The sequence below is a fragment of the Symphalangus syndactylus genome, chromosome 7 (genome assembly GCF_028878055.3).
Source record: "Symphalangus syndactylus isolate Jambi chromosome 7, NHGRI_mSymSyn1-v2.1_pri, whole genome shotgun sequence".
NCBI lineage: Eukaryota > Metazoa > Chordata > Mammalia > Primates > Hylobatidae > Symphalangus > Symphalangus syndactylus.
The window spans coordinates 35,154,043-35,180,629 of NC_072429.2; the positions used below are offsets into that span (position 1 = coordinate 35,154,043).

The following is a 26,587-nucleotide window of genomic DNA, read 5'->3' on the forward strand; positions in this document are numbered from 1 at the left end:
GTTCTCTGCCTTCTCCCTTTCCATGGTATTCAAACCCAACCTATGCTTCAAGGTCCACCTCTTTCAGGAATCCACCAATCTGAAGCCCTGGGATAAGCCTTAGAGTCTGTACCACTCATGTAAGTGGGTGTATGTGTAAGGCACAACCTTTCCAAAGCTCCTTAAATGGTGAGTTATCTCTATTGATTGATTGTTCACAGTCAGTTACAGATTGAATTCCTTGTTGTACTTTTTTTCCCTTCTCGGTTCTGCACTTAACTAGTCAAAAAATTAAAAAACAATTTAAGAAACCACAAAGCTAAGCTGGGTGCGGTGGCTCACGCCTGTAATCCTAGCACTTTGGGAAGCCAAGGCATTCAGATTGCCTGAGCTCAGGAGTTCGAGACCAGCCTGGGCAACATGTTGAAACCCCATTTCTACTAAAAATACAACAAATTAGCTGGGTGTTGTGGCATGTGCGCCTGTAATCCCAGCTAGTCTGGAGGCTGAGGCACGATAATTGCTTGAACCCGGGAGGCAGAAGTTGCAGTGAGCCGAAATCATACCACTGCACTCCAGCCTGGGCAACAGAGTGAGTGAGACTCTGTCTCAAAAAAAAACCAGAAACCACAAAACTTTTTGAGGACGAGGACCAGGTATTTATTAATTCTCATACCTCCCAGAGTTTTAGGCATGAAATAAATGTTCAACCAAGACCTGTTGCACTGAGCAGTTCATATACAACAGGAGTGACCCAAGTTGAAACGTAGAATCAGCCCACTCATACCACTTTTTGCCAGGTGATCATAGGCAAGTTACTTAGCATCTATGTTTCCTTATTATTAAAATGGTCATAATTACAATGTCTAAGATAAGGGGTTGCTGTGAAGATTATTAAATCCTCAGTAAACTTTGGCTATTGTTACTCCTATGATCATCATCAATATCATCAATTACCTTATCTGTTCGATACTGGTGGCACAGGTCCACAAGCTAGATGTCTAATCCCTTATGTGTCTATCGGTGGTACAAGTGGAGTTTGAGTGGGATTTTTTTTTTTTAAGACCAGTTCCAAATCATCAAGTATGATACCACTAGTAGCAGCTTGTCTTGTCTGTACAGTGGTAAGTCCTGGCCTTGCCTTTGTGGCAAATACAACCCCCTTGAATTGCTTGGCCCTTCTCAGCATTGCCTAATATTAGGGAGGACTCCTGTAAAGCTCACTGGTTAGAAGATCAAGACACTTGGGCCTGGTTCTGCCCCTGGGGGCTATTGGGTAATTCCTTGCAGTCTCCAGGCCTCGCTTGCCCTCTGAACAAGAAAGAGGCTGTTCTGGGTCATCCCTCCAGGCCTGTCCAGCCCTGGCACTCTGTGAGTCGGTTTAGGCAGCAGCCCCGGAAGAGATGAGGCAGGCAGGGTTGGGACGTTTGGTCAGGACAGCCCACCGCAAAAAGAGGAGGAAAGAAATGAAAGACAGAGACAGCTTTGGCTATGGGAGAAGGAGGAGGCCGGGGAAAGGAGGAGACAGCAGGAGGAGGGACCACGGGGTGGAGGGGAGATAGACCCAGCCCAGAGCTCTGAGTGGTTTCCTGTTGCCTGTCTCTAAACCCCTCCACATTCCCGCAGACCTTCAGACTGCCCGGAGAGCGCGCGCTGCCTGCCGCCTGCCTGTCTGCCACTGAGGTATGTGTGACCCCCGCCCAGCCTTTCCCTTCTATAGTTGCACCAACCCCAACACCCTCGTTCACGCCGTCAGCTCGTGTGAAAGGGAGGGAAGCTCTGCTGAGGATGTGCCTCTCCTCCCGGCTTCATCACGGCTCCCCTTAAGAGCATGGTCCTCGGTCCTGTCTGCCTGTTGCTTTTCAGAAGGTGGACTCACTGTGTAACTTTGTCTTCCCTTATAGGTTTACAGAAAATAATCTCACTATGTCTTCAGGGGAGCATTTTCTCACTCTCTGTTTCTCTCTGTGTCTGTCTCTGGTTTCAGAGGCTGCCTGCCTGTCCTTTTTGCTCCCTTTGCAAATGTGGCAGCCTCCTCCTTTCCTGGGAATCTGATCCCATCACAGCTGCCACAGGGACCTGGCCAACAACCGGAGTCTGTCCTCCAGATCTCGGTCAGGGGCTCTGTTTTCCAAAAGGGACTTTGCACGAACAATCAGTTGATCTCTGAAAGGCAAAGGGGGAGGCTTCACCATTAATCCACACCTCTGGGAAGCCTTCTGTTTTCATCTAATTCTCCCCACTCCCAAACACCACATTCCGTCCCCCCAGTACACAAATTTCAGTGCCATCCTGCCTGAAATGGCACCATCACAACCTCAGTCTTGGGCTAGGTGTTGTTCCTGTCCTGAGTTCCTTGGGATGGTAAACACAGGCAGTAGCCCTTAGTTTATCTAGATCTGAAGAACCCAGACATCAGATATCGCCAACCAAGACATGGGTGTAATGGGAGGTGGAGTGTGGGGGGGGAGATGTTCTCAGAAGGGGGAAAGGAGGAAGGGAAGAGGGAGAGAATTCCAGGGTCCCCTTCCGTACTCCACCCAAGACTGGTGTCCAGCCTGTCAGGGTGTCAGGTCTTCTTCAGACAAACCCACTACCTTTCTTCACCGCCACTGGCTCCACGAACTGGCTGTCAAGTGGACTTCCTTAGGGAAAGGGACTCCAAGGACTCCAAGGGAAAGGGGCACTGGGATGAGTTATGTCTTCCAGGAATCCCAGTCTGCCCAAAAGGGAACAGAAAGGCATGCATTTTCCTCAGGAAAGGACAGCATTTTTTTATTAGAGAAAATGTTTTCTCTAGTAATGTTTTAGAGTTAAATTTCTATACGCCCCAAGTGCTGGTGGTTTAGTGAGAAGCAAAGCAGAAGTAGGACACAGTCTTCGGGCATGCATTTTATGTGTGATCTTAGGTAAGTGTCTCCCCTGGATTTAGTGCCCCATCTGTAATGAAAGAAGGCTGAAACTGAAGGCTCTTCGGGGTGCTTTGTGTCCTCTAAAATATTCAAAGGAAGATTTCTTAACCAGGGTCTACGGAGTGGTCTTCGAATGGGCCTCAAGCCATCTGTAAGCCCCTAAAAATTGTATGCACTGTGTGCGTGTGTGTGTGTGTGTGTGTGTGTGAGAGAGAGAGAGAGAGCGAGAGAGAGAGAGAGAGAGAGAATGAATATGGGTGATCACAGCTTTCAGCTTTAAGATATTCTCAAATGGATTAGAGGGCATGACGTGGGGATGGAGTGAGGACTGGTAACAAATGTGTGTATTTGCTGGAGGATGAAGCCTTTTGAAAAGGGAGTGGTTGAGGAAAGAGTTAACTCGCAGCTATCAGCTGCCACATCGACAAAGCCTAGAGCAAAGAGGGGGAGGGAGGGAGGGGAGGAAGGGGGTTGCCTGGAGAAGGAATCAACTTTTGAAACTTTCTCCAAGTCCCACCCACCAGAAGGCTCTTCTCTGCCTGACTCACTCTCCGAGGAATGCGAGTTGCCACGGTAACCTTTTTTTCAGGGTCTCTGCCTGCTGGCTGGGAGGGGACGCTCGAAACCCTCTAAGAACCTCAGTCTGAACGTACCCCACCCCCAAATTCAAGGACTGCAGCAAATTCTAGGCCCTGCCCTTGTGATCTCTCAGGATTCCGGGGAAGCCTTGGGCCGTGATAATCTCCTTGCAAGGGTGTTTGAAGACCTGGGTTTTAGCTCTGGCTGTGCCCTGAAGGTACCATTTGATCTTGAACTAATACTTCTTTCTGGGCCCCTTTCCCTCTACAGTTAAAGAACAGTAACAGCATCCACCTCTAGGGAGTAGATAGTGTGTAGAAGAAATGGGATAATGAGCAGGGAAGCACTTTGCGAATTGTGGCGTTCCCTCATAATGCAAAGGGTTTTTGGAACTGATGGATTAATGGCATCCAAAGACCTGGTGAAATCATTCTCAGCTTTTTTTTTTTTTTTTGTCCTGGCAGCTCCATCATCTTGGGGTTTGTATAGAACTTCCCTTTACTAGAAGTACTGACAGGAAAAATTTTAAAATCATAATATTGTTTATCTTCATTTTGATTTGGGGACCTTCTTGTGTATTTCCCAAGACTGTTGTGCCCTCTGTGTAGGAAAAGCATTGGCTAAGGGTGGAAAAAAAAAAAAGTATGTTCTAACTCACAGTGCCTGACATTGGGAAAGACACTTCCTCTCTTGAGGCTGCAGTTTCCCAAACTGTTAAATAGAGGTTCTAAGCTAGATGATCTCCCAGGCATCCTTCTAACCCTGAAGTCCTGTAAACCTAAATCCCAGATACCGCTTTTATTCAAAGGAATAGCTGGCCTGCATTTTTAACACCCCCTTACTGTACCCCCGGTTGAAAAGAAAACAAGAAAGGATGGGCTAGGGGATCTTGAGTTGCATAACCATCATGCTGTAATCCTTATCCATCTGTAGAGATTTGTCAACCAATAGTGTGGCTGGGGTTTGCTATTCATGAGAGCAGCTTTCCTTGGTGAAAACAAGCTATAAATAAGAAAGAATGGTGAAGGAAAGGAAAGAGCTGAGGGTGTGAGGTAAACAGTAGAATATTTGGCTTTTGAAGTCATTTATGTAGGTAGATAAATATGCAGAGACAAACAGGGACAGGTACAAACCCATAGGGATGAAGAGTATAAACACCGATTTCCATCAACAGGCACCCACTGGCTCAGCTAAAAGTAAGTGCCTCATTACAGGAGCAGACACAGAAAGTCATTCACTCACACACCTCTTCCTGGATGACACTGATTTACAGACAAGTTCCAGAAATATATCTTAATGAATGTGAAAATTCTGACCCTCGCCTATTACAGGCTGAAACAGACAGATGCTAAGTCAGGCTGTGTGTAACTTACACAGACATGCCATCAGGTGTACAAACACACACCACCACTTGCAGCGACACGTGGATGGATGTGCACAGTCAAACATAATATGGATCATGACAATGAGACAGACATGTAACCTACATATATCACCAACCACCTCTATGTCTCAGAGAGAGAGAAACTGAGGCTCAGGAAGAGAAAATAACTCACTGGAGGTCACATAGCAAGCTAGCGTCTGAGCCAAACTTCCAGGTGTTTGGAGCCATTTAGATGTTCACCTTGCCTTCCCCTGCCAATCCCCATTTGTTCAGTTTGGAAACACACTCATGCACACAAGCCCCATGGATACTAAGTGGTGAGCAGCACTTTGTCTCTCCCGTTGGCTGGCCTGCAATGCCTATTCCAGCCCACATGGCTTTGTCATTAGGCCCAAAGGCCCTGCATGATGTGCCTGTAGGCGGCTGCTCCCTTGCCTCTAGCTGGCTCCCTCCCAAACGTCAGTCTCAAAGGAGAGAAGGGAAAACCGGCCTTGAGCTTTCAGCAACCCTGAGGACCTTGTTTCTACAGCACAGAACCTGATGCCTCCCTCCATTCCCTCCCTCCCTCCCTTCCAACCTCAATCCTGAACCCAGGGACAGCTGGGCTGTGCAGGGCCAGGGCCAGCAAGTAGTGACTTGACAGAATTATTTAGAAAAACAGCCTCTCCTCAGCTGGCAGCTTAGACAGGAAATCATCTCTGCTCTCACCCATCAAGCTATAGAGCTTTACATCTGCAAGGAAAACACAAACATAGACAACAATTGTTTTCAGAGCTGGTTTCTTTCAGAAACTTGGTATTAACTTCTCTCATCTGGGGATCCCTCTGGGTCATCTTGTGTTAGTCATGGCATTAGGATTTCAGACCTATCAGATAAAAAAGCAAAGCAAAGTAAACATCTGGATGTTTTTGAACATCTGGAAGTTTGGCTCAGACGCCAGCTTGCCGTGTGACCTCCAGTGAGGTATTTTCCTTCTCTAAGCCTCAATTTCTCTACCTCTACAATAAGAGGCATCACACAGAGGTTTCATGTGGCCTGACAACATCACTAATTCATCGGTAGTGGCTGTCAGAACTATGTTCAGGATTCTGATGACTCTCTAGGCTTTAGGAGAAGAGGTCAAGCGATTGATTAGTAATGTCTGCCACATGTGCAGGAGGGGTAGGTGGAGGCCACGTATTTGTCACGTATGCCACATATTTGCTATCTTTGGGATCTCGGAGGCCTTTCCAGATGCAACAGCCTGGACACTTTGATGTTATTTCTCATCCTTTCATTTGTGGTCACCACGATGCAGCAGCGGTCCCCTAGAGGGAGCCAAGGAGGAAGCCTGAAGCTCCACCCCAGCCTCTGCTTGCCACAGTGCAACGTGGCATCTCAGATGTCTTTATGGAATCTCAGGCTGATTCCGGCCCCAAACTCTGGAGCCACCTCTGAGTTGCCCCAGAAGCTCTCCAGTCCTAAGTTTTAGCTACCACACCTTAAAAGTTTCCTTTAGCGTCTTCCCTTCCAGCAGGAAATAGAAGTGGAAGCAGAGAGACAAGGGGCAAGTGGAGAGAGGCAATGCTCTAAAAAGTTTCTGCCCAAGTTGTTCCGGAAAATCAGAGCTGAAAAGAACCTAAGGGACCACCTTGCCCAAGGGTTCCATATTGTGTTCCTAGGAGAAACTATAGATGTTCCAAGGTATCTTAGGGAATGTCCCCGTGTGTAGGACTCCCAGTCCTCAGCTCCACTCCATTTTTATCTGCCTTTCTTTTTTGTGGATTTTTTTGAGAGGGAGTTTCACTCTTGTTGCCCAGGCCAGAGTGCAATGGCACAATCTTGGCTCACTGCAACCTCCGCCTCCCGGGTTCAAGTGACTCTCCTGCCTCAGCCTCCCGAGCAGCTGGGATTATAGGTGCCTGCCACCACGCCCGGCTAATTTTTTGTATTTTTAGTAGAGATGGGGTTTCATCATGTTGGCCAGGCTGGTCTCTAACTCCTGACTTCAGGTGATCCACCCGCGTCGGCCTCCCAAAGTGCTGGGATTGCAGGTGTGAGCCATCGCGCCCAGCCTGCTCTTGTTTTTTAATTTCACACTTATTGATTAACTAGATAATACCCATTCACATGTTTCAATACATGCTAAAAGATTTCAGCTGTTTGAAATATCGGACTCTGCAGAAGACTTCATTGAAATAAAGGATTTTCTGGCTTACGTAAGTTTGAGCACTGACCTTATACAGACAAGCTGGGGGTGTTAGTTCTGGAGAGCAGAGGAGACTCCCCTAAGTTCGCACAGTCAGCTGTGAGACATGCTGACTTGCTCTCAGCTCTCCTGACTTCCATGTCATGAGGCCACCTCTGAGCTGCTGTGTCTACCCCCAGGGGTGTGAGCAGGAGTGCCATTGTAGCTGCATGTGGCCACCTCTCTGGCCTGCCTGGCTCGGTCCCCACGTCAGCAGACCCCAGGCTCCTTCCGAGTCCCAGCTCCCTGGAGGGCCTGGCTCCCGGCTTCCTTTATTAGCCTCTAGACTTGTTTTCCTCTCTTTGGCCTTGTTTACCAGCAACATGTGTTTTTGGAGCCCTTGTTCCAAGCCAAATAGTGAGAGTGAGATGCTTGGCTGGTATCAGCTGCCCAAGTAAGAGGCCAACCCTGGGCCTGGTCTTCATCACTGTATCCTCTGGAGGCTGGACTTACCCAGACCAACAGGGGCAATATGCCCTTTGTTCCACCCAAACACCCCTTTCTCCCTGGGCTTATAAAGCACTGGAATTTTGCACTGAATTCTTTCGGGAGCTGGAGATTCTGGGAACCTTGCACTTTAAGATGCTCTTCCCAACAATGACATTGCTTACCTCTTTATTTGGATTCTCTTGTGTAAATCACCCATGAGCCTTTCAAGATTGGTATGTTATTGTTTCCATTTTACACATTGGGGAACAAATTGAGGCCCCAAGAGGTAAAGTTGATTTCTAAAGGTCATACAATTGCTAAGTGGTGAGCCAGGATTTGAACCTGTATATTCTGGCTCCAGAGCCTATGAGCTTACCTTTATGCTATACTGTCTCATAGTTTATTACCACTCTGTCTACCATGGTAGCCACTAGATACATGTGGCTATTTAGATTTAAGTTGACTAAAATAGACGGGCATGGTGGCTCACGCCTATACTCCCACCTCTTTGGGAGGCTGAGGGGGGCAGATCGCTTGAAGTCAGGAGTTCAAGACCAGCCTGGGCAACATAGTGAAACCCCATCTCTACAAAAAAAAAAAAAGAAAAATTCGCTGGGTGTAGTCACATGTGCCTGTGATCTCAGCTACTCGGGAGGCTGAGGTGGGAGAATCACTTGAGCCCAAGAGGCAGAGGTTGCAGTGAGCTGAGATTGCGCCAACTGCACTCCAGTCTGGGTGACAAAGGGAGACCCTGTCTCAAAAAAAATAAATAAATAAAAAAGATGTTTTCCACTATTCTCTATTGCAGTATTTCAACGAGGCATGGGTTAAGTAAGATTTTTTGGATTGGCCTCGGTCCTTTCGCATAAAATTTTTAAATAAAAATTGGTTAAAATGAAATACAATTTAAAACTCAGTTCTTCATTTGCACTGGCAACATTTCAAGCATTCAGTAACCACCTGTAACCAGTAGCTATCGTAGTGGACCACGTAGATATAGAATGTGTTCATCATCTTGGGAAGTTGTTGGGTTGCATTACTCTATAAGTTCTTTCCACCCAAATAAGATTTAATGATGGCAACTCAGTTTCTTTGCTATCATTCTGAGACCCACAGTCCATGATTCTATGATTCTGAGGTATCCCCCCTGTTCTAACGTTCAGTGGCTTTTTAACGTCCAAGGAGAGCCCAAAGGAGGCCCTTTATGTTTTGAGGATCAAACCTGGGGGCTGGCTGTACTTTTCCATCCTCGGAGTCTTTCCAGAGAGAGAAGTGACCTCAGCTTCAGGTCCTGCTGGCGCCAAGGACGGGTTTTCAGCAGTCTCCAGAGCAAATAAAGGCAAAAGGAAGGGACTTGATGTACGGAACAGGAGGCAGTGGTGGCTGGGAGGGGGCTAAGACTGTCTGCATTCGATGGCTACCATGCCAAGGGAAATATGCCTTTTCTTCCTCCCCTGGCCCTGGGCATTTTCTTTCCCAGGAACTCAGGCCAGTTCAAGGCCCAACTGAGCCCCATTTAGGTGACCACCCGGGAGCGGGTAGCTGCCAAGGGAAATAGTGTGCAGAGGTAGAGACATACCAGTAGTGGGGTAGGGTTGCACGGGTTCTCACCCTAGCCCTGCCACTCACTCACTCACTGCTATTAGCTGTTGGCAGGTTTCTCCTTTCCTCTAGGCCTTGGTCTTCTCATCCGTACTATTGGGCAGAAAGATGTGACTCGAGCCCCCAGTGGGGTGCTGGATTATGAAAACACCCTGAAAATGATAAATGTATGCATCATCACAGACTAAAGAAATACAAAGGAGGGAGTTTTCATTTAATATTGGTCATTTATATGAAGGGAATTTAAATTTTCACCAAGCACGCTACACCTAGGTTTGATTGGTGAAGGATCACAGCTGTGAGTTCTGAATGCTGGGGTTTGACACTGTGTTCTGACCTTGCTGGAGTGACTGTTATACTCCATTAGCTTTGCAGGATGCACGCAGGGCTGTTTGGTCAGTGGTAGTTTGGAGAGCCTCAGAGAGGTATCTTGTGGGGAAGCAGGGAGTATGGCTGTGCATCTGGAATAGTTCAGCTGCTTCCCTTCCCTCCCATCTCATCATCTGGGGGAAAAGCGCTCTTGGACTGGTGGTTAGCACCAGGTACTGGGCAGGACCCAGATTTTGTGTTTGTTTTTACAGTTTTCTTCCAAAACTTTGAAGGTGTATTCCAAGATTTTGCATTCTGTTCTTAACAGTCTCTCTGCATTTCTCCCCCACTCCCACCTGTCTGAGCATAATTCCTATTAGGCTCACCCCAACTCCATGAGTGAGAACGCTTGCCTATTTGGAGAGGGCCTGAATTGTTGCATGACTTTGGACAAGTGCTTCCTCCCTCTCAACCTCAGACTCCCCATTAGGACAGTGGGACTAAGAACCCTTCCACGCCTCTCTGCCTACTTCCCAGCATTGTCAGAAGGCTCTAGGAGACAGTGTTATGTGACAGTGCTTTAGAAACTATGAAGCAGCACTATAAGACTTAGAGTTATTTTTCTCTTCTGGCTGCAACAGCAGGGATAGGGGTGGCAGGGAGGGTGAGTGTGCAGCTGGAAAAGGAATTCAGGAAGATGGGGAGGCAGGACAGATGGAAGAGCCACCCAGCGAAACCTTCCCCTGGTCACAGAGGGAAGCGTGGTTACTCTGCTCATATGAAGGACACAGACTCAGGGAAATGTCTGTCTTCCTGTCTTTCTAATCTGAAGCTTACTACATTTCCAGTCCTAGCTGGGCTATTTCTTCAATAACATGACTTCCCTGTCATTGTAGCTCAGACAGGGTGACTTTTTGTTTTGTTTTGTTTCAGCTGCCATTTCACTTTGATCCTTCAACCTCAAACTATCTTAGACAAGTCCTTCCTTGATGTTTTCTTTTCTGTTCCATTTGTCCCAAGCCACACGCAGGAGTTATTTATCTTGCGTCTTCCAAAAGGGGAAGCAAGAAGGGAGATTTTTCCACTTAAGCCTGGGGAACAAGTGAACAACTGTGTGAGGGGAGGAACATTCCGCAAGCTGCCTCAAAAGGGAAGACTAGACTCCTGTGGAAGTTGGGGTCATTGTGAAGCAATACCAAACCCCCAGGTCCTTTACATTTCTGTTAGTTTTATTTCATTCACTCTATGCAATAGGGGGTGAGGTTTTGTGTCTCTTTAAGCCCAAGAAAGGACCATTATGAAGTCAGCTCTTCCTCTGCCTGTTTCTGCTTCCCAAATGCTATAGTACAAGTGAAGACAAATGATCCCAGAGGAGACTATATATGTCAAGACCAGAATGTGCTTGGGGTGTCTTAAGAGCATTTTAAGGACTGAGGCTGCCATCTCAAAGTTCACCTAGTCTACCCCTTTCAATTGATAGATGGGGGAACCAAGGTCTAGAGAGACCAAAAGACTTGATACTACTGTGGTAGAACAAGACCCCCCGGCATTTAATTTCAAGCTGAGTGTTTTTCTCCATGATGCCAGGTTACCTCCCACCACCATTTGGTCAGTTGAGAAGTCTTGGAAGAAATAAGGGATGATGAGCCTGACAGAGACATTTTGGGAGAAAAAAGAGGGAAGACATGGCCACTGTTGCTCCTGATGGAAGGTTATTTGTGGGTAGAGAGAGCAGGTTTGTTCTTTGTGGCTGCAGGGGAGTTGGGGTAGACAGGTCAGAAAGTTTGAGGGAGGCACATTTAGATCAGTAAAAGAAAGAACTTTCTAAAGTCACTTGAGAATGAAAAGCCATTTAGTTAGTGCAAGAAATGAAATGTCTCCACCACAGAGCCTCTGTTAGGAATAACATTTTGGTTTTGAACCCTCAGAGGAGATATTGCTCCAACATCCCTTATAGTCATGAGAATATTAGAGTCTAGAGCTTGGCATTTAGAGAATGAGGCCTTAACAGTTACCAGAACGGAGATATTTTCTAGATCTCAGCTAATATCCCCTCTGCAACACATGGAAGCATCTGGATGGTTTCCTTACAGGACCTAAAGAAGTGCCGTCCCTTCTGGGTAGAATGGAGAAAAATGTGGCCACCCTCAAGTTTCCATGGGTTACATTCCAAGACTATTGTTCTTTGTTTTAGAATGTGGATCTCATTGTCTCAAATTGGCAAGAAATTATTGCCTATTAACTTCTCCCATTGCAGAGGGAGTAGGAAGGAGGGGGAGGAGGCGACAGAGGAGGAGGAGGCGACAGAGACTGGGTTTAGGGAAAAAAATAATTTTAGAATATCAAGGATTGAAGGGACCTTGAAGATGATCTGGTTTGGCGTTGCCCAAACTTAACTAATTAGCCCATCACCTTAGTTGAATCACTTTGCAAAAACTTTAATAAATATATTACAAAAGCAGATTTTATATCATTACCATAAATGGAAAACTCTGTGTACCTTTCTCATAAATAGAAGGAAATTGTAAAAACAAACACTTAAAAAAAAAAAACAACTTTATTCAGCTCCAGCTGGATATAATTTCCTGTGGGGGCTCTGAGCTGGAGGCTTGTTCTCTCTTTGTTAAAAAAGGAGATAGATGAGTATAAAGGAGGTGTTCAAGACATCTTAGCACCAAACTCAGACTTTCTTCTCATATAAGCAGAATTGAAAGAATATTAAATGGAATCAACCTCCTCTCATGTTTTTCACTATCATTTAACTTGTACCATCTAACATTATCTTGCACGTATCAGGAATTCAGAAGGAAATCTCCATAAGGAAGTCTTACCCTCACTGAACTCTCAATCTCTCCTCCCCATAGGGTTCCCAGCACCATGAGGACCTGGATCTTCTTTCTCCTTTGCCTGGCCGGGAGGGCCTTGGCAGCCCCTGTAAGTATCTAAATATCATATCCTCTTGTTTTCATTCCTACCACTAACTCCAGGGGTTCTGAGCCTGCCAGCCCTGGATGCTGAAAGGGAACAGGGACTTCCCTATTTCAAGTTAGATGTCTTTTTTTTTTTCTTTAAAGATTTTTTTTTTCTTAAGTTAATAAGCTCAGGAGAAAAACTGGGATGAGGACCATTGGGTGGAGGTTTCAGAGAAAAGAGAGTTCCATGTAATGTTAGATAAACTTCTTAGTAGTCATAGCCTCCCAGCAATGAACTAGGATTGCTTTAGAAGGAAATGACCTCTTTGTCATATGAGGAATTCAAGCAGGCAGGAGACAGGATGTGGGGGATTGCTGGTAGGGGTGGTATTAGAAGAGATTCAAGCTATAGAGAGAGGAATGTGTTGGCTTCTGAAACAGTGAGGGTTGTTTGGTTGTAAGCAACAGTTCAATCTGACTAAATTGGGGGAGGAGGGGAAGACACAGAGGTAGATTATAATGTTAAAGGCCTTGGGGAGGACTGGAAAAGGGCAGCTCTAGGCTTTGGGAGTTAAGAACTAATGGACAGTCTCTGAGATGTTGCTATCTGAATGAATCAACTCCAGCAATTTTCACATCTTGAGAGAATGTGCCAAGCTGAGCCTGGGTCCTGAGCCAGCTTCTTGGCCAGGGGAGAATGGGGCTCCTTGATTGACAGACAGTTCCTCCAAGCACTGCATGCAGAGGACAGGAGTAGTTATCCACAGCTCATCTGGAAGCCTTCACCAGGAGAGGAGGAAGAAACAGGGCAGGCAAAAAGTGCAATTTCTTTCAATCTGTGATCCCCTCATCCTCTTTTCAGTAAGAAGTGGGAGTGATGGCAAACCCTGGCAATCTTGATCAGGCTGGTAGATGGAGGCAAAAGTTTCTCAAAGTTGGCATTAAGTTTTGAAGCAGCCCCAGCCAGCTAAGGGCCTCAGAGTTGTGTGTTTTCTTGCTTCCTCTTACTCCAAGTTGAAATGGCAAGAAAAATTGCCTAATAATAATAATAATAATATCACATTATTATGACTGTGAGGAAGATGATGACATCTGTTAAAATTCACAGTGTCATCCCCTCTGGATGTCAATTTTCCTATCTGTAAAGTGAGGGAATTGGTCTGGATCAGTGATTTTCAGACTTTATAAGAATTCAAAGCAGCAGAAATACTTTTCCAAACTAAATCTTAGGTAGACACCTAGGATATAAAATATATAAAATGGGAGCTGCTTGAGTGTTCTATGGTGCTCAGATGACTGGCTTCTTCTTTGTTCTGTCCCTCACCATGGCAGTCTGTGAGGCACAACTTTGGGGATCTCCAGTAAGCTGCTCTCCAAGCTCCCCTAGCCTGTATCCCAGGCCACAGGCACTTTGGAGGTGAAGCTGGCCTTATTCCTGACCCCTCTGAGCGCTACTTTCTCTTTCCAACAGCAGCAAGAAGCCCTGCCTGATGAGACAGAGGTGGTGGAAGAAACTGTGGCAGAGGTGACTGAGGTATGTGGGCAGTGACCACAGCCCCTTAGCCCCTCTCTACCCATATCTGTGCCCTGAGAAATTAGGGCGGATGCTGTGGGTCTCAACGCTAGAGTGGGGCATTCGTCTCCAAGTACACACACAGCATAGATGCAAACCCTGAGTATCTCCCACATCCTGACACACTCCTGAATGCTTCCCAAACCTTCAACGGAACCCTACGTTTGGGGACCCAGGACCTTAAAATTTTTGTTTTTTAAGCTGTGCAACAATTGTTCTTCCATGATTACCCACAGTTTTTGCAAACATAAAATAGAGGAGGCCGGGTGCGGTGGCTCACGCCTGTAATCCCAGCACTTTGGGAGGCCGAGGCAGGCGAATCACGAGGTCAGGAGTTCGAGACCAGTGTGGGCAACATGGTGAAACCCTGTCTCTACTAAAAATACAAAAAATTAGCTGGGCGTGGTGGCAGGCGCCTGTAATCCCAGCTACTCGGGAGGCTGAGGTAGGAGAATCGCTTGAACCCGGGAGGCGGAGGTTGCAGTTAGCCAAGATCTCGCCACTGTACTCTACCCTGAGCGACAGCGTGAGACTCCATCTCAAAAAACAAACAAACAAAACACACACACACACACACACACAGAGGAAAGGGGAGATGCTTGGGTGTGGCTGGCGGGGGTGGAGGCTTGACACCCTCTTGTGAACATAGATCTCAGTCAATTTAGAAAGTTTATTGTGCCAAGGTTGAGGATGTGCCTGTGACACAGCCTCAGGAAGTTCTGAGACATGTATCCAAGGTGGGCGGGAGTACAGTTTGCTTTTAGACATTTTAGGGAGACATGAGACATCAATCAACATGTCTAAATTGTACATTGGTTGAGTTTGCTAAGGCAAGACAAATTGAGAAGTGGGGGCTTCCAGGTTAGAAGTAGATAAGAGACAAATGGTTGCATTCCTTTGAGTCTTTGATCAGCCTTCCCCTGAATACACAATTTAATCTGGCTCAGTGAATCTGCATTTTTACATAAACAATAGGAGAGAGGAGGCAATCAGATAAGCATTTGTCTCAGGTGAGCCTCAGAGGGATGACTGCATAGAATAGGAGGCGAGTTTGTCCTATGGAGTTCCCAGCTTGACTTTTCCCCTTAGCTTAGTGATTTTGGGGTCCAAGATATATTTTCCTTTCACACTTTCTTTCCCTAACACCCCTGGTGACCTCTAAGGCAGCTCAACAGAATCCCACGCATACTGCAAAACACAGCAGGCCTATAGATTAAATCTGGATTCCCAACCCTGCATTTGTGCTTTCTGTGACCTGGAACCCTTCAGCTACCCTTATGGGTCTGGGATGGGAGTGGGGACCATTTTACCCATTCTTCTCCCTCAATTCCAGGTATCTGTGGGAGCTAATCCTGTCCAGGTGGAAGTAGGAGAATTTGATGACGGTGCAGAGGAAACCGAAGAGGAGGTGGTGGCGGAAAGTACGTCCCTTCCCTGTGATTTGGCACATCCAAGCTGCCCTTGGCTGCCTGGGCCTGGGGCATGAGGACAGCCTACATGAGGCTCCTTCCAGCAGAAATGCAGGGTGGGGTCCTCAGTGGGCTATGGAGGAAACACGGCTTTGACTTAACAACTGGGAAACTGTGGCACTCAGTCCCCTGGGATCCGGGCAAGATCGGTTTCCCGGCCATCCATGTGTGTGGTAGGAAGGAGAGTTCTCCAGCTGGAAATGGGCTTCTCCCCTCATAGCTCTTTGCCCTGAGTCCAAAGCTGAGTTTCCCAGTCCCACAGAGGTTGCTGATCACATCTGGTCGCCGAAATCCCCCATTGCTTCTGTATCAGCCCGTGCCCCACAGAGGAGTAGATCTGAGAGAAGAGATCAGGAACTTGCACACTCATAAGCTCATTGTATTTCACACAGCCCAAGGAAACGAGGTCCTGAGGAAATGCAACCTGACGTAATCGTACCATGCTATCCATGCATTAGTGCCGTGGGAGAGAAATGACCTAGGGGCTCTGGCTCCAGCCCTAGGTGCAAGGCATTTGTACCCAAGGGGTTAAGAGCAAGGACTTTGGAAGCAGTCCAACCAAGCTTTGAACCTAGGCTTCTCCACGCCAGCTTGCTTAGCATCTCGGAGCCTCAGCTTTTCATCTTTCCTATGGGGCTGATGAAGATGGCAGACCCTCGTCCCAGGGCTGCCGGGAAGTTTTCAGACAAGCTGAGTAGGCATCCGCTAAAGGATTATTAAAACACCAAAAATAAAGCATTGCGAGGAAAAGGCCACATTAAGCTCTCATCCTGAGGGGATAGCTAATGGTATTTGATCTAGCTGGGCACAGGGTTTTTGTTGAACAGAGGGACGTCTACTGAGTCATGTTCCTTCCCGCCTCCACACCCACCTCATCCGGTGTTTACCAGGCTCTATTGTCCAGCATGGACCTTGAGGCTCTTCTCCCTTTTCCTTTACAGCCACTTAAGTCTGTTTTGTTGGGCCTCACAGCTCCCTGGCTCAGTGTCAACAGCTGACTTTCTAAGCCATTCTAGAAAGCTTATTCTGGAATCCAGAAATGCCTCACTGTGCTTGTCCAACGGAGACCCAGGAACACAATGGTTGCTTCAATCTTTGGGAAAGCCATGTGGTATCTAGTGTTTCTGGGTCCCAGACTGAGCCTCCAGCCCCCCAAAAGTGCCTGACCTCTATCTCGAGCTAAACCTCTAATCCCCAGGCTGAACCAGCTGCTGCCCTAAATGTTGACTGCAAGGCTCAGTGCAAGAGCAGGCAGGACTCAGGGCTGTCCAGAGCCCAGAGTGGGGGCCACAGCCAAGGCCTGTCAGCCCTGAGATCTGTCCAGGTAGGATGGGGATGGATGTGCTAGTCCAGGTGATGTGAACTCCCTTGTCTTTCTGCCCTACAGACCCCTGCCAGAATCACCACTGCAAACACGGCAAGGTGTGCGAGCTGGATGAGAACAACACCCCCATGTGCGTATGCCAGGACCCCACCAGCTGCCCGGCCCCCATTGGCGAGTTTGAGAAGGTGAGGACTGAGAGACAGGGGCAAGGGGTAGGGATTGGGCACTTCGGAATACAGGATGTCTGCTCAGCAAACTGTTGGCTTGGTGGTTCTATGGGGCAGTGCCAGTCTCAGAAGTCCCCTTGCTAGACCTAGTCCCAGCAGGAAAGAGGGGATGAGTCAGAGTGCTCTGCCTGGCACTGGATCTTTTCAGCAACCACCAAGACTTTAAACAGCACTATCAGGTTCCAAGCCCTGTGCCAGACTCTTAGAGCTAAGAGTATAAGAGCATCAGCAAAGGATCAGGTCCAAAAATATGGGTTCTGGGACCAAACTGAAGGTTGACTTCAAATCTCATCTCCATCACTTGTTAGCTGTGAGATTTCAGCTAAGTTGCTGAACCTGTTCAGGTCTCAGTTTTCTCACGTCAAAAGAGAGGATTAAAAATAGTCCTTAACTCATAGAACTATTGTGGAGATGTGTCAGAAAATGTTTGGTACATAACAAGTATCCAATAAATGCTACTTAATTTTAAATTATCTCTCAAATATGTCCCTTCTCTCCAATAAGTTCCATCCATCCGTCCGAGTAAATATTTTTTGAGTGCCTGCTCCTGCCCACCATCATGCTAGTGGCAGTCTAGCTCATGGCATCAAATCTGGGGCCAGCGTTGTTCCTACAGCCTCCCATCTGGCTTCTCCATCTTCAGTTTCTCCAGAGACTACACAGCCTCTGGGCTCCGTATTTTAATATCATTGTTAACATTTTCCTCCTCCTCACCCCTCCCCACTCCCAATGCCCAGTCACCAGCACCCATCAGTTCTCCCTCTGCAGTGACATATAAGCTATACTAAGTAAGTACAGACAGGATGTTCAACACAGGCTCTCCTCCTCCTAACACAGCTACTTAGGCCACTGCCCTTGTCCAGCCCTCAACATCTCTGTGGCCACCCCTATGTTCAGAGATTGACTGGGACTCCATTGGCTCAGCATACAGTTGTACTCACAGCTAAGGTTTAGTACAGCGACATATTCAGGATATACAGCTGGATCGTAAGGGAAAAAGACACTAGCAGAGTCTGGAGGAATCTGGGTGGAGACTGACTTACTCCCATGAGGGGTCATCAGAGTGCATTCTTACCCCAGCTACAAAGATGCAGCCACATGTGACTGATGTTTCTGTCCAGGGAAGCTCATTAGAGACTCAGCACCCAAAGTTTTAATTGGAGGCTGGTCACATAGGTACCCTTTGCCTAGCATGCACCAGAATTTCACACTTCCAGAAGGAAAGCAGATGTTCAGCATAAACCAGATGGTTTGTGCAAACAGTCCAGGCATAGTGATCCACTCTTATCAGTTAGGGAAAGATTTACAACAGTGCAGGGAACTGTTTCCCAGCTAAGTTCCCAGACACCAGCCACACGCTGACCTTACAAGCTGGCCTTTCTAAGGATAACAATTCCAGGCCTGCTATGTTAACTCTTCTTTGAACACTCTTGTTTCTCTCCCATTCCCGTCTTTAACTTTCTCTTCAAATATCTTCCAGGATTTTTTTTTCCTGTATCTCAGACCTCACTCAGTCATGCCTCTGCTCAGAGACCATGGTTGGCTCTCAGCCTGGGCTGAGCATTGACCTGAGGACCCAAAGGGTGGATTTGTGTCCCAGCCCTACCACTAACTCACTGTATGACCTCGGGCTAATGACATTCATTGCTTAACTCTCAGTGTCCCCATCTCTGAAATGGACAAGGATAGTGGTATCAGCGAAGGGCTTTGGGAATGAAGGAGGGGTTACTCTGTGCTTTGCCAACAGGTGTGCAGCAATGACAACAAGACCTTCGACTCTTCTTGCCACTTCTTTGCCACAAAGTGCACCCTGGAGGGCACCAAGAAGGGCCACAAGCTCCACCTGGACTACATCGGGCCCTGCAAATGTGAGTGTCCTTAGGCCCTTCCAGACTCCCGTCTTGGGGAGAGAGCTCTGAGCTGGCACTGAAGCTGGCTCTGCCACCCCCATGCTGGGTGATCTTGGGCAAATCTCTTTCCCTTTCTGAGTCTCAGCATCTCCATTTATAAAATGAGGTAATTGTCTATGAGTTGGCTCCTCTCACCTCTGAGTTCAGGGCACTTTCTGGGGAAGGACTGAGCGACTATGGAAGGTCAACATCAGGGAAGATTTCTGGAGTCTCTCACTAGCATCTGAGACAACCGCATTTCATTTCTCTAATGAGGAAGAAGTTCTTCTCTCAGGCTAAGTTGAATCTTTCTTGCTTCAACACTGTAAAGCAAAAATGATGTTTGACCTGGGCCTACAAAATATTTTGAAAATATCTGAATTTGAATGCTTTAAAATAAGGGCATGCCTGTTGGTTTGCTTTGGGCCCTGTTACTTGGTACTGTCATATCTTCACCATTTTACTCTAATACATTCCTATCTGCCCTCCGAAAAGAGGGGATAAGCACCCTCTTCCAGAAACCTGGGAGTCAGTTGTCTGGGGAGAGATGCCAGGGTGTGGCCTGATCTTTGGTTAGTGACCCCAGCTGCAAACTCAGTGGGGCCAAGTGCCTTGTTCAGTATCCTCCCTCTCATGGGAGACCCCCAAGACCATACCTGCTCCCCCTCCAAGGCAACATCCACACTGTGGGTCTTGTGTATTCTGGCACCCGATGGCAATGAGGAGAGCCACTCACCTGCCTTGGGTGTACAGGGTGCAGAAAAGTGTGTAGGGGCGGGAAACAAAGTTCTCCTCGTGGGACCCCAGGTATGAAATTGAGAAGGTACAGAGTACAAAAGGAGGGTTGGGGGAAGAAGCGTGGGTAGGAAGTCCCTGGGCAGTGAGACTAGAGTGCCTGTCTTAAGGAGCCTTTACGAAGTGGCTTTGCTTTCCCTGGGGCATGTTGCCCACTCACTCCAACTCCTAAGGTTTTTATCACCAAATGTTCTCTCCCAGTCCCCAGCTGATGATGAAGGTAGCCTCACAGGGGGGACTTTCCCTGGTTCAATGATGAGGGAAGAACAGACCCCTAAGCCCCCAGGTGACCACACTGTCCTGGATGCTGGATGAGGCTCTGACAATGTGGCCTTGAGCAAGTTCCTTCTCTCCATGCTGACCTCTAACAAGTCCACTACAAAGTGTGAACTTGGGTCAGGCGCAGTGGCTCACGCCTGTAATCCCAGCACTTTGGGAGGCCAAGTAGGGAGGATCACTTGAGCTCAGGAGTTCGAGACCAGTCTGGGCAATGCGGCAAAACCTTGTCTCTGGAAAACATACAAAAATTAGCTGGGTATGGTGGCACGTGCCTGTAGTCCCAGCTACTCAGGAGGCTGAGGAGGGAGGATTGGTTGAGCCTAGGAGGCTGAGGCTGCAGTTAGCCGTGATTGTGCCACTGCACTCCAGCCTAGGCAACAGAGTGAGACCCTGTCTAAAAAAAAAAAAAAAGAGGAAGAAAAAAAGAAAATAAAACAAAAAGAAAAGTGTGGACTTGGATGAAATCTGCAGGTCCGACATTTGGGATTCTAAGCTCCAAAGACCAGGTTGGAATCATTTCTAACAAGGTTCTGGTGATTACACATTCCTGAGTCCTCTACTCCGCACTCCCTGCCAAGCTGGGCCTGTGGATAGATGTGATCCCTCAGCCTCCCAGCTTCATACACCTGCCAATGGTTGACGTGAACAACATGGGCTCAGTCTCAGCTAGGATCACACCCAAAGCCCAGCACCCAGTAAGGTGCAGGAGCCATCAGGAACCATCCATTTCCCTGAGCAGAGCAGATCAGGCTGAGGAAAGCAGCAGCTATGCCTTTGCACAATGCATTTCTAGAGCATTCTTCCCACACATAATCTCCTCTGCTCATTGTCCTGTGAAGAAACTGTGGCCTAGAGAGGTTGAGCCACTGTGCCAAGGCCACCAATGCAGAGAGTGTGTGTTGGGGGGCGCTGGGGTGGGCAGCACGGCCCAGGCAGCTCGTTGGCTCTCGGCAGGGAGATTCAGGGTCTGTGCTGACCAGCCTTGTGTTTGGAACCTAGACATCCCCCCTTGCCTGGACTCTGAGCTAACCGAATTCCCCCTGCGCATGCGGGACTGGCTCAAGAACGTCCTGGTCACCCTGTATGAGAGGGATGAGGACAACAATCTTCTGACTGAGAAGCAGAAGCTGCGGGTAAGTGGTCTCTCTGGCCCTGCTGGCCCCGTGCTGGCGAAGATCCAGTCCCATTCCTAGAACTGGGCCCCCAGCTGCAGGGCGGCATCCTGCTCTGGAGCGTGCATTTAGCCCTGAGCGCCAGGGCACATACTCCTCTTCCCGCCTTTGGAGGCTGGTGGTGCACATTGACATCTTAGAGGCTCTGAGAAGTCCTGCAGCAGAGACCTGCTCCCTTTGTTTAACCTAATGTTAAACAAAAGAGACACAAACAGCTCTTTTTCCTTTTTCCTTTGGAGTCTGTGGATCTTAAACTTTAATGAGCATATTACCTACCCCAAGAAGCTGATAAAATGCAGATTCTTTGGCCCCACCTCAGGCCACTGAAACAGTGTCTCTAGAAAGCAAGGCCCAGGAAGCTGCATTCTAAGTACTCCCCAGGTGATTTATGTTTATTTTATTTTTTTTTGAGGCAAAGTCTCACTCTGTTGCCAGACTGGAGTGCAGTGGTGCGATCTCAGTTCACTGCAACCTCCACCTCCCGGGTTCAAGTGATTCCCCTGCCTCAGCCTCCTGAGTAGCTGGGACTACAGGCATGCCACCACGCCTGGCTAATTTTTGTATTTTTAGTAGAGACGGAGTTTCACTATGTTGGCCAGGCCGGTCTCAAAACTCCTGGCCTCAGGTGATCTGCCTGCCTCAGCCTCCCAAAGTGCTGGGATTACAGGCATGAGAGTGTGCCCGGCCTTCTGCAGGTGACTTTGATGTGAGTAGCTATATGGAGAATTCTTTGAGGTCATCCCAGGCTTCTGTTTTTCTGAATGAGATGCTGATACCCATCTATGACACCTCCTTCCCCTCGCTGTGAGCTTTGGTCTGGCTAGTCTCTGCCTGCTCTGGCCTTCTGGCAGGGGTGGGAGGGCCCGACTGGTCCAGACAATCTCCATGGACCTCTTGTCACACAGTCTCTATTCCCTCAGGTGAAGAAGATCCATGAGAATGAGAAGCGCCTGGAGGCAGGAGACCACCCTGTGGAGCTGCTGGCCCGGGACTTCGAGAAGAACTACAACATGTACATCTTTCCTGTGCACTGGCAGTTCGGCCAGCTGGACCAGCACCCCATTGATGGGTAAGACCCCAGACCCTAGACTGAACAGAGCTCAAGGCTGGCAGGTGCACTAGCTATGGCCACAAAGCCTCTCAGCAGCCTACACAGCCTCTCAGCAGCATTCACAGTTTGCCTGGGGATTGGAGCAGAAGGATGAGGCATCTGGAGAAAAGATGTGGATCTGGGAGAAAGAAACCAATAAGACACCCTCATGCTGAGATGAAAGTCAGTAGGAGCTCAAAATAGCTCCGTAATCCTGCAAGTACTAGGCATGGATATCTGCATAATGAAGTAGTGTGAGTTAAGAAGGAGTACCAGGCTCCAAGGGGTGGCAGGGGACAAGGTGGGGTCAGCCACACGCTCCCTGTCCTTCAGCAGAACATCCAGGGGCAGAGCAGCCACCTGGCACTGTCTAAGCCCCCCCTCCTAAGGCCCAGCCCCAACAGGGCCCAAGTGATCCTGGAAGTTATCCAAAAAAGCCCGTCTATTTTGTAAGCCCCCAGTTTGAGGGCTCTTGTCCCTTGTCCAAATGAGTTATGAGGCCCTGTGCAACTGCACTGCCGAACAGGCAGGCAGCTGGCCAGTTAGCAAATGCTTATGAGTGTGCATTTTGTGCCCTGCACTATTCTAGGCAGGGGATTGAACAGCAGTCAGAGCTGGCATGGTCCTTGCCCTCATGGACTCATACTGTTCATAACCCTGTCACTACCTTCTGACCTTCTCTTGTGGTGATGAAGTGAGAGCCCCTGCTCAGCCTCAGATGGAGCAAGCCACACCTGCACCTTCCCAGAGTGGTTTCTTCTTTGTCCTTGGGTTGTGGAAGCAGAGCATCACACAGAGGGGAAAGGAAGGGCTGCCAGGGAACCTCCTCTCTAGGATGTTCACCCCTTGCTCTTTGTCCAGCCTGTGTGCCTGGAGTCTGCCAACCCTGCCAGTGATCCTGAGGGCTGGGGTCTCCTGAGTTCTGGGAATCTCCCGGCCACTTCTCTCCCAGGCTCTTGCCATGGCTGGGATCCAGCTGAGTCACTCATTATGGCAGGGAGGGGAAAAGTCAAACGGGAACATCTGGAGCTCAGGCAAAGCAACTGGATCCCACTGCAACAGAGGGCCTGGAGGGAGGCTTCCAGATGCGGTGCAAGGACGGCACATCTGGGAAAGGGGTCCAGCCTGGGCAAGGGGATCCGCTTCCTCCTCCTCCCATCCCAGGGCTGTAGGTGACCTTGCCTGCATCCCTGCCCCTCCCTGGGCCTCAGTTTTCCACCAGTACAATGAAGGGGAGGAGAATGTTCCTATCAGTTCAAACATTGTGTGATTTCTTTAGAGAGCTGGGTGGGGCTGGGAGGTCTAGAGGTTAAGAAGACAACTGGAGTCACATTGTTCCCTGGAGATCCTTGGCGGGGAGAGTGTTTTAGGGACAAGTAGTTGGGGGCTCTGGGGAACAAAGAAAAAAATTATACACATGCTCTGGAGTCTAATGCCAGCAGGGAGAATAGGGAGGGAGGACAGTCGGAGAGACATCCAAAGGGCCTCCCTCTCAGACATTACCGGATACACAAGCAAAGCTCTATGAAGATAGTTAGAGCTCCTGTTGACCCTCACTGCCAATCCCAGTCCCTTTCCACATTCCTCCCCAGAAGGCAGCACTGTCACCAGATTGGTGTGTCATTTTTAGACCCTTTACTAGGCATTTATAGATGTATAAATGTGTGTCCATAGACAATATACAGTGTTGTGTCATGCTAGATTTTTATCTACCCATAGGAGAAGTGCTGAATTTTGATTTTAAGTTTCTGTGTCCCAGTTCTCAGCCAATTAGGAAACAATCAATTACACCAAACAGACCTTTGTTTTTGAGCCCCTGAAACCTTAGAGCTGGAAGGGCCATTAGTAATTATGGCCAACTCCTCCTCTTTGCTGGAAGGAGAACTGAGGTTCCAAATGAGGCACTGCTGTTCTCTGAGTCTCAGAGCAGTCAGTGGCAGAGCTAGGGGTAGACCTGGGATTCTGGCTTTTTGTCCTGCTTTGAATATCCTTTCCTTCATGCTCTGGGTCAGGCTAACTCCCTGGTTGCCTCCCAAGGCTGGGTGTGGAGCTTTTCCATGCCTCAGGCCCTCCCTGCCTCCTTCCCTGCAGGTACCTCTCCCACACCGAGCTGGCCCCACTGCGTGCTCCCCTCATCCCCATGGAGCATTGCACCACACGCTTTTTCGAGACCTGTGACCTGGACAATGACAAGTACATCGCCCTGGATGAGTGGGCCGGCTGCTTCGGCATCAAGCAGAGTGAGTGTCTGAACAAAGAATCAAGGGGCATGGGCAGAAGCACTGCTCCCAGGGTGCTGGGTTGTCATCCCCCCACTCTCCGCCCTCTTGGTCTGTCTGTTGTCTGTCCTCTCTGCCTGTCTCTGCTCTCTCTGCCTATTTGACTCCTGTCCCTTGGCGTCTTCCTGATCCTTCTCTGTCCATCCGACTGTCCCTCTGTCTTTCCCTTCCTCAAGCGTTAGCACTCACCCTGTGCTAAACACTATTTTGGGAACTGGCAGGCACAAAGAGAGGAAACAGGAAGTGTAACTTGGCAGTGTGTGTAAGAGACAGGGACAGGCCAGAGACAGGGAGAGTGAGGTTCCTCCGGCACTGACTTCCTGGGTGACCTTGGACGGCCACCTAGACCCCTGCCCCTGGGGATGGGTGGGAGTCCACCGACTCCTTGGGAAGTACGTCATCATCGACACAGCCTTATTTTTAACCCTGCTGTTTTCTTGCTTTGCAGAGGATATCGACAAGGATCTTGTGATCTAAATCCACTCCTTCCGCAGTACCGGATTCTCTCTCTTTAACCCTCCCCTTCGTGTTTCCCCCAATGTTTAAAATGTTTGGATGGTTTGTTGTTCTGCCTGGGGACAAGGTGCTAACATAGATTTAAGTGAATACATTAACGGTGCTAAAAATGAAAATTCTAACCTAAGACATGACATTCTTAGCTGTAACTTAACTATTAAGGCCTTTTCCACATGCGTTAATAGTTCCATTTTTCTCTTGCCATTTGTAGCTTTGCCCATTGTCTTATTGGCACATGGGTGGACACGGATCTGCTGGGCTCTGCCTTAAACACACATTGCAGCTTCAACTTTTCTCTTTAGTGTTCTGTTTGAAACTAATACTCACCGAGTCAGACTTTGTGTTCATTTCATTTCAGGGTCTTGGCTGCCTGTGGGCTTCCCCAGGTGGCCTGGAGATGGGCAAAGGGAAGTAACAGATACACGATGTTGTTAAGGATGGTCTTGGGACTAGAGGCTCAGTGGTGGGAGAGATCCCTGCAGAACCCACCAACCAGAATGTGGTTTGCCTGAGGCTGTAACTGAGAGAAAGATTCTGGGGCTGTGTTATGAAAATATAGACATTCTCACATAAGCCCAGTTCATCACCATTTCCTCCTTTACCTTTCAGTGCAGTTTCTTTTCACATTAGGCTGTTGCTTCAAACTTTTGGGATCACGGACTGTCAGTTCTCTGGGAAGTGGTCAGCACATCCTGCAGGGCTTCTCCTCCTCTGTCTTTTGGAGCATCAGGACTCTTCTCAGCGGTTCTGGGGACTGCCAGGCTGTTTCAGCCAGGAAGGCCAAAATCAAGAGTGAGATGTAGAAAGTTGTAAAATAGAAAAAGTGGAGTTGGTCAATCGGTTGTTCTTTCCTCCCATTTGGATGACTGTCATAAGGTTTTTAGCATGTTCCTCCTTTTCTTCACCCTCCCTTTTTTTCTTCTATTAATCAAGAGAAACTTCAAAGTTAATGGGATGGTCGGATCTCACAGGCTGAGAACTCGTTCACCTCCAAGCATTTCATGAAAAAGCTGCTTCTTATTAATCATACAGACTCTCACCATGATGTGAAGAGTTTCACAAATCTTTCAAAATAAAAAGTAATGACTTAGAAACTGCCTTCCTGGGTGATTTGCATGTGTCTTAGTCTTAGTCACCTCATTATCCTGACACACAAACACATGAGCATACATGTCTACACACGACTACAAAAATGCAAACCTTTGCAAACACATTATTATGCTTTTGCACACACACACCTGTACACACACACTGGCATGTTTATACACAGGGAGTGTATGGTTCCTATAAGCACTAAGTTAGCTGTTTTCATTTAATGACCTGTGGTTTAACCCTTTTGATCACTACCACCATTATCAGCACCAGACTGAGCAGCTATGTCCTTTTATTAATCATGGTCGTTTGTTCATTCATTCACAAAATATTTATGATGTATTTACTGTGTACCAGGTCCCATGCCAAGCACTGGGAACACAATTATGGCAAAGTAGACAAAGCATTTGTTCATTTGGAGCTTAGAGTCCAGGAGGAATACATTAAATAATGACACAACCAAATATAAATTGCAAGATGTCACAGGTGCAATGAAGGGAGAGTAGGAGAGACCATGAGTATGTGTAACAGGAGGACACAGCATTATTC

General features: G+C 48.0%; 1 protein-coding gene and 1 long non-coding RNA gene across 5 annotated transcripts; one reads left to right on the forward strand and one right to left on the reverse strand.

The window, feature by feature from the left end:
* The first annotated feature begins 80 nt into the window (after positions 1 to 80).
* On the forward strand, positions 81 to 26,044 carry SPARC (secreted protein acidic and cysteine rich). 4 transcript variants are annotated; one of them, XM_063643158.1, is made up of 11 exons: positions 1,207 to 1,350; positions 1,606 to 1,662; positions 12,286 to 12,355; positions 13,805 to 13,867; positions 15,240 to 15,327; positions 16,763 to 16,884; positions 18,674 to 18,794; positions 20,889 to 21,022; positions 21,982 to 22,130; positions 24,243 to 24,391; positions 24,879 to 26,044. In XM_063643158.1, the coding sequence occupies exons 3-11, from the start codon at positions 12,299 to 12,301 to the stop codon at positions 24,905 to 24,907; spliced, it is 912 nt and encodes a 303-aa protein (XP_063499228.1). In that variant the 5' UTR covers positions 1,207 to 1,350; positions 1,606 to 1,662; positions 12,286 to 12,298; the 3' UTR covers positions 24,908 to 26,044. The 4 variants fall into 4 exon arrangements, with proteins under 4 accessions (XP_055141539.1, XP_063499228.1, XP_055141540.1 ...); XM_055285564.2 differs by having other exon boundaries at positions 81 to 1,662; XM_055285565.2 differs by lacking the exon at positions 1,207 to 1,350 and having other exon boundaries at positions 1,521 to 1,662; positions 13,808 to 13,867.
* On the reverse strand, positions 5,617 to 11,542 carry LOC129486137 (uncharacterized). The gene is made up of 4 exons (XR_008658866.2): positions 11,437 to 11,542; positions 9,144 to 9,264; positions 8,733 to 8,801; positions 5,617 to 5,719 (listed from the first exon to the last, which is right to left on the reverse strand). It is a non-coding gene; the product is annotated as an uncharacterized lncRNA (long non-coding RNA).
* Positions 26,045 to 26,587: the final 543 nt, after the last annotated feature.

What these genes read in the sequence shown, in the direction of transcription:
- SPARC (XM_055285564.2), top strand. Translation starts at nt 12,299, where the DNA reads ATGAGGACCTGGATCTTCTTTCTCCTTTGCCTGGCCGGGAGGGCCTTG. An exon ending in CTGAGAAGCAGAAGCTGCGG is followed by an intron (nt 21,023 to 21,981) that starts GTAAGTGGTCTC and finishes CTATTCCCTCAG; the next exon opens with GTGAAGAAGATCCATGAGAA. An exon ending in GACCAGCACCCCATTGATGG is followed by an intron (nt 22,131 to 24,242) that starts GTAAGACCCCAG and finishes CCTTCCCTGCAG; the next exon opens with GTACCTCTCCCACACCGAGC.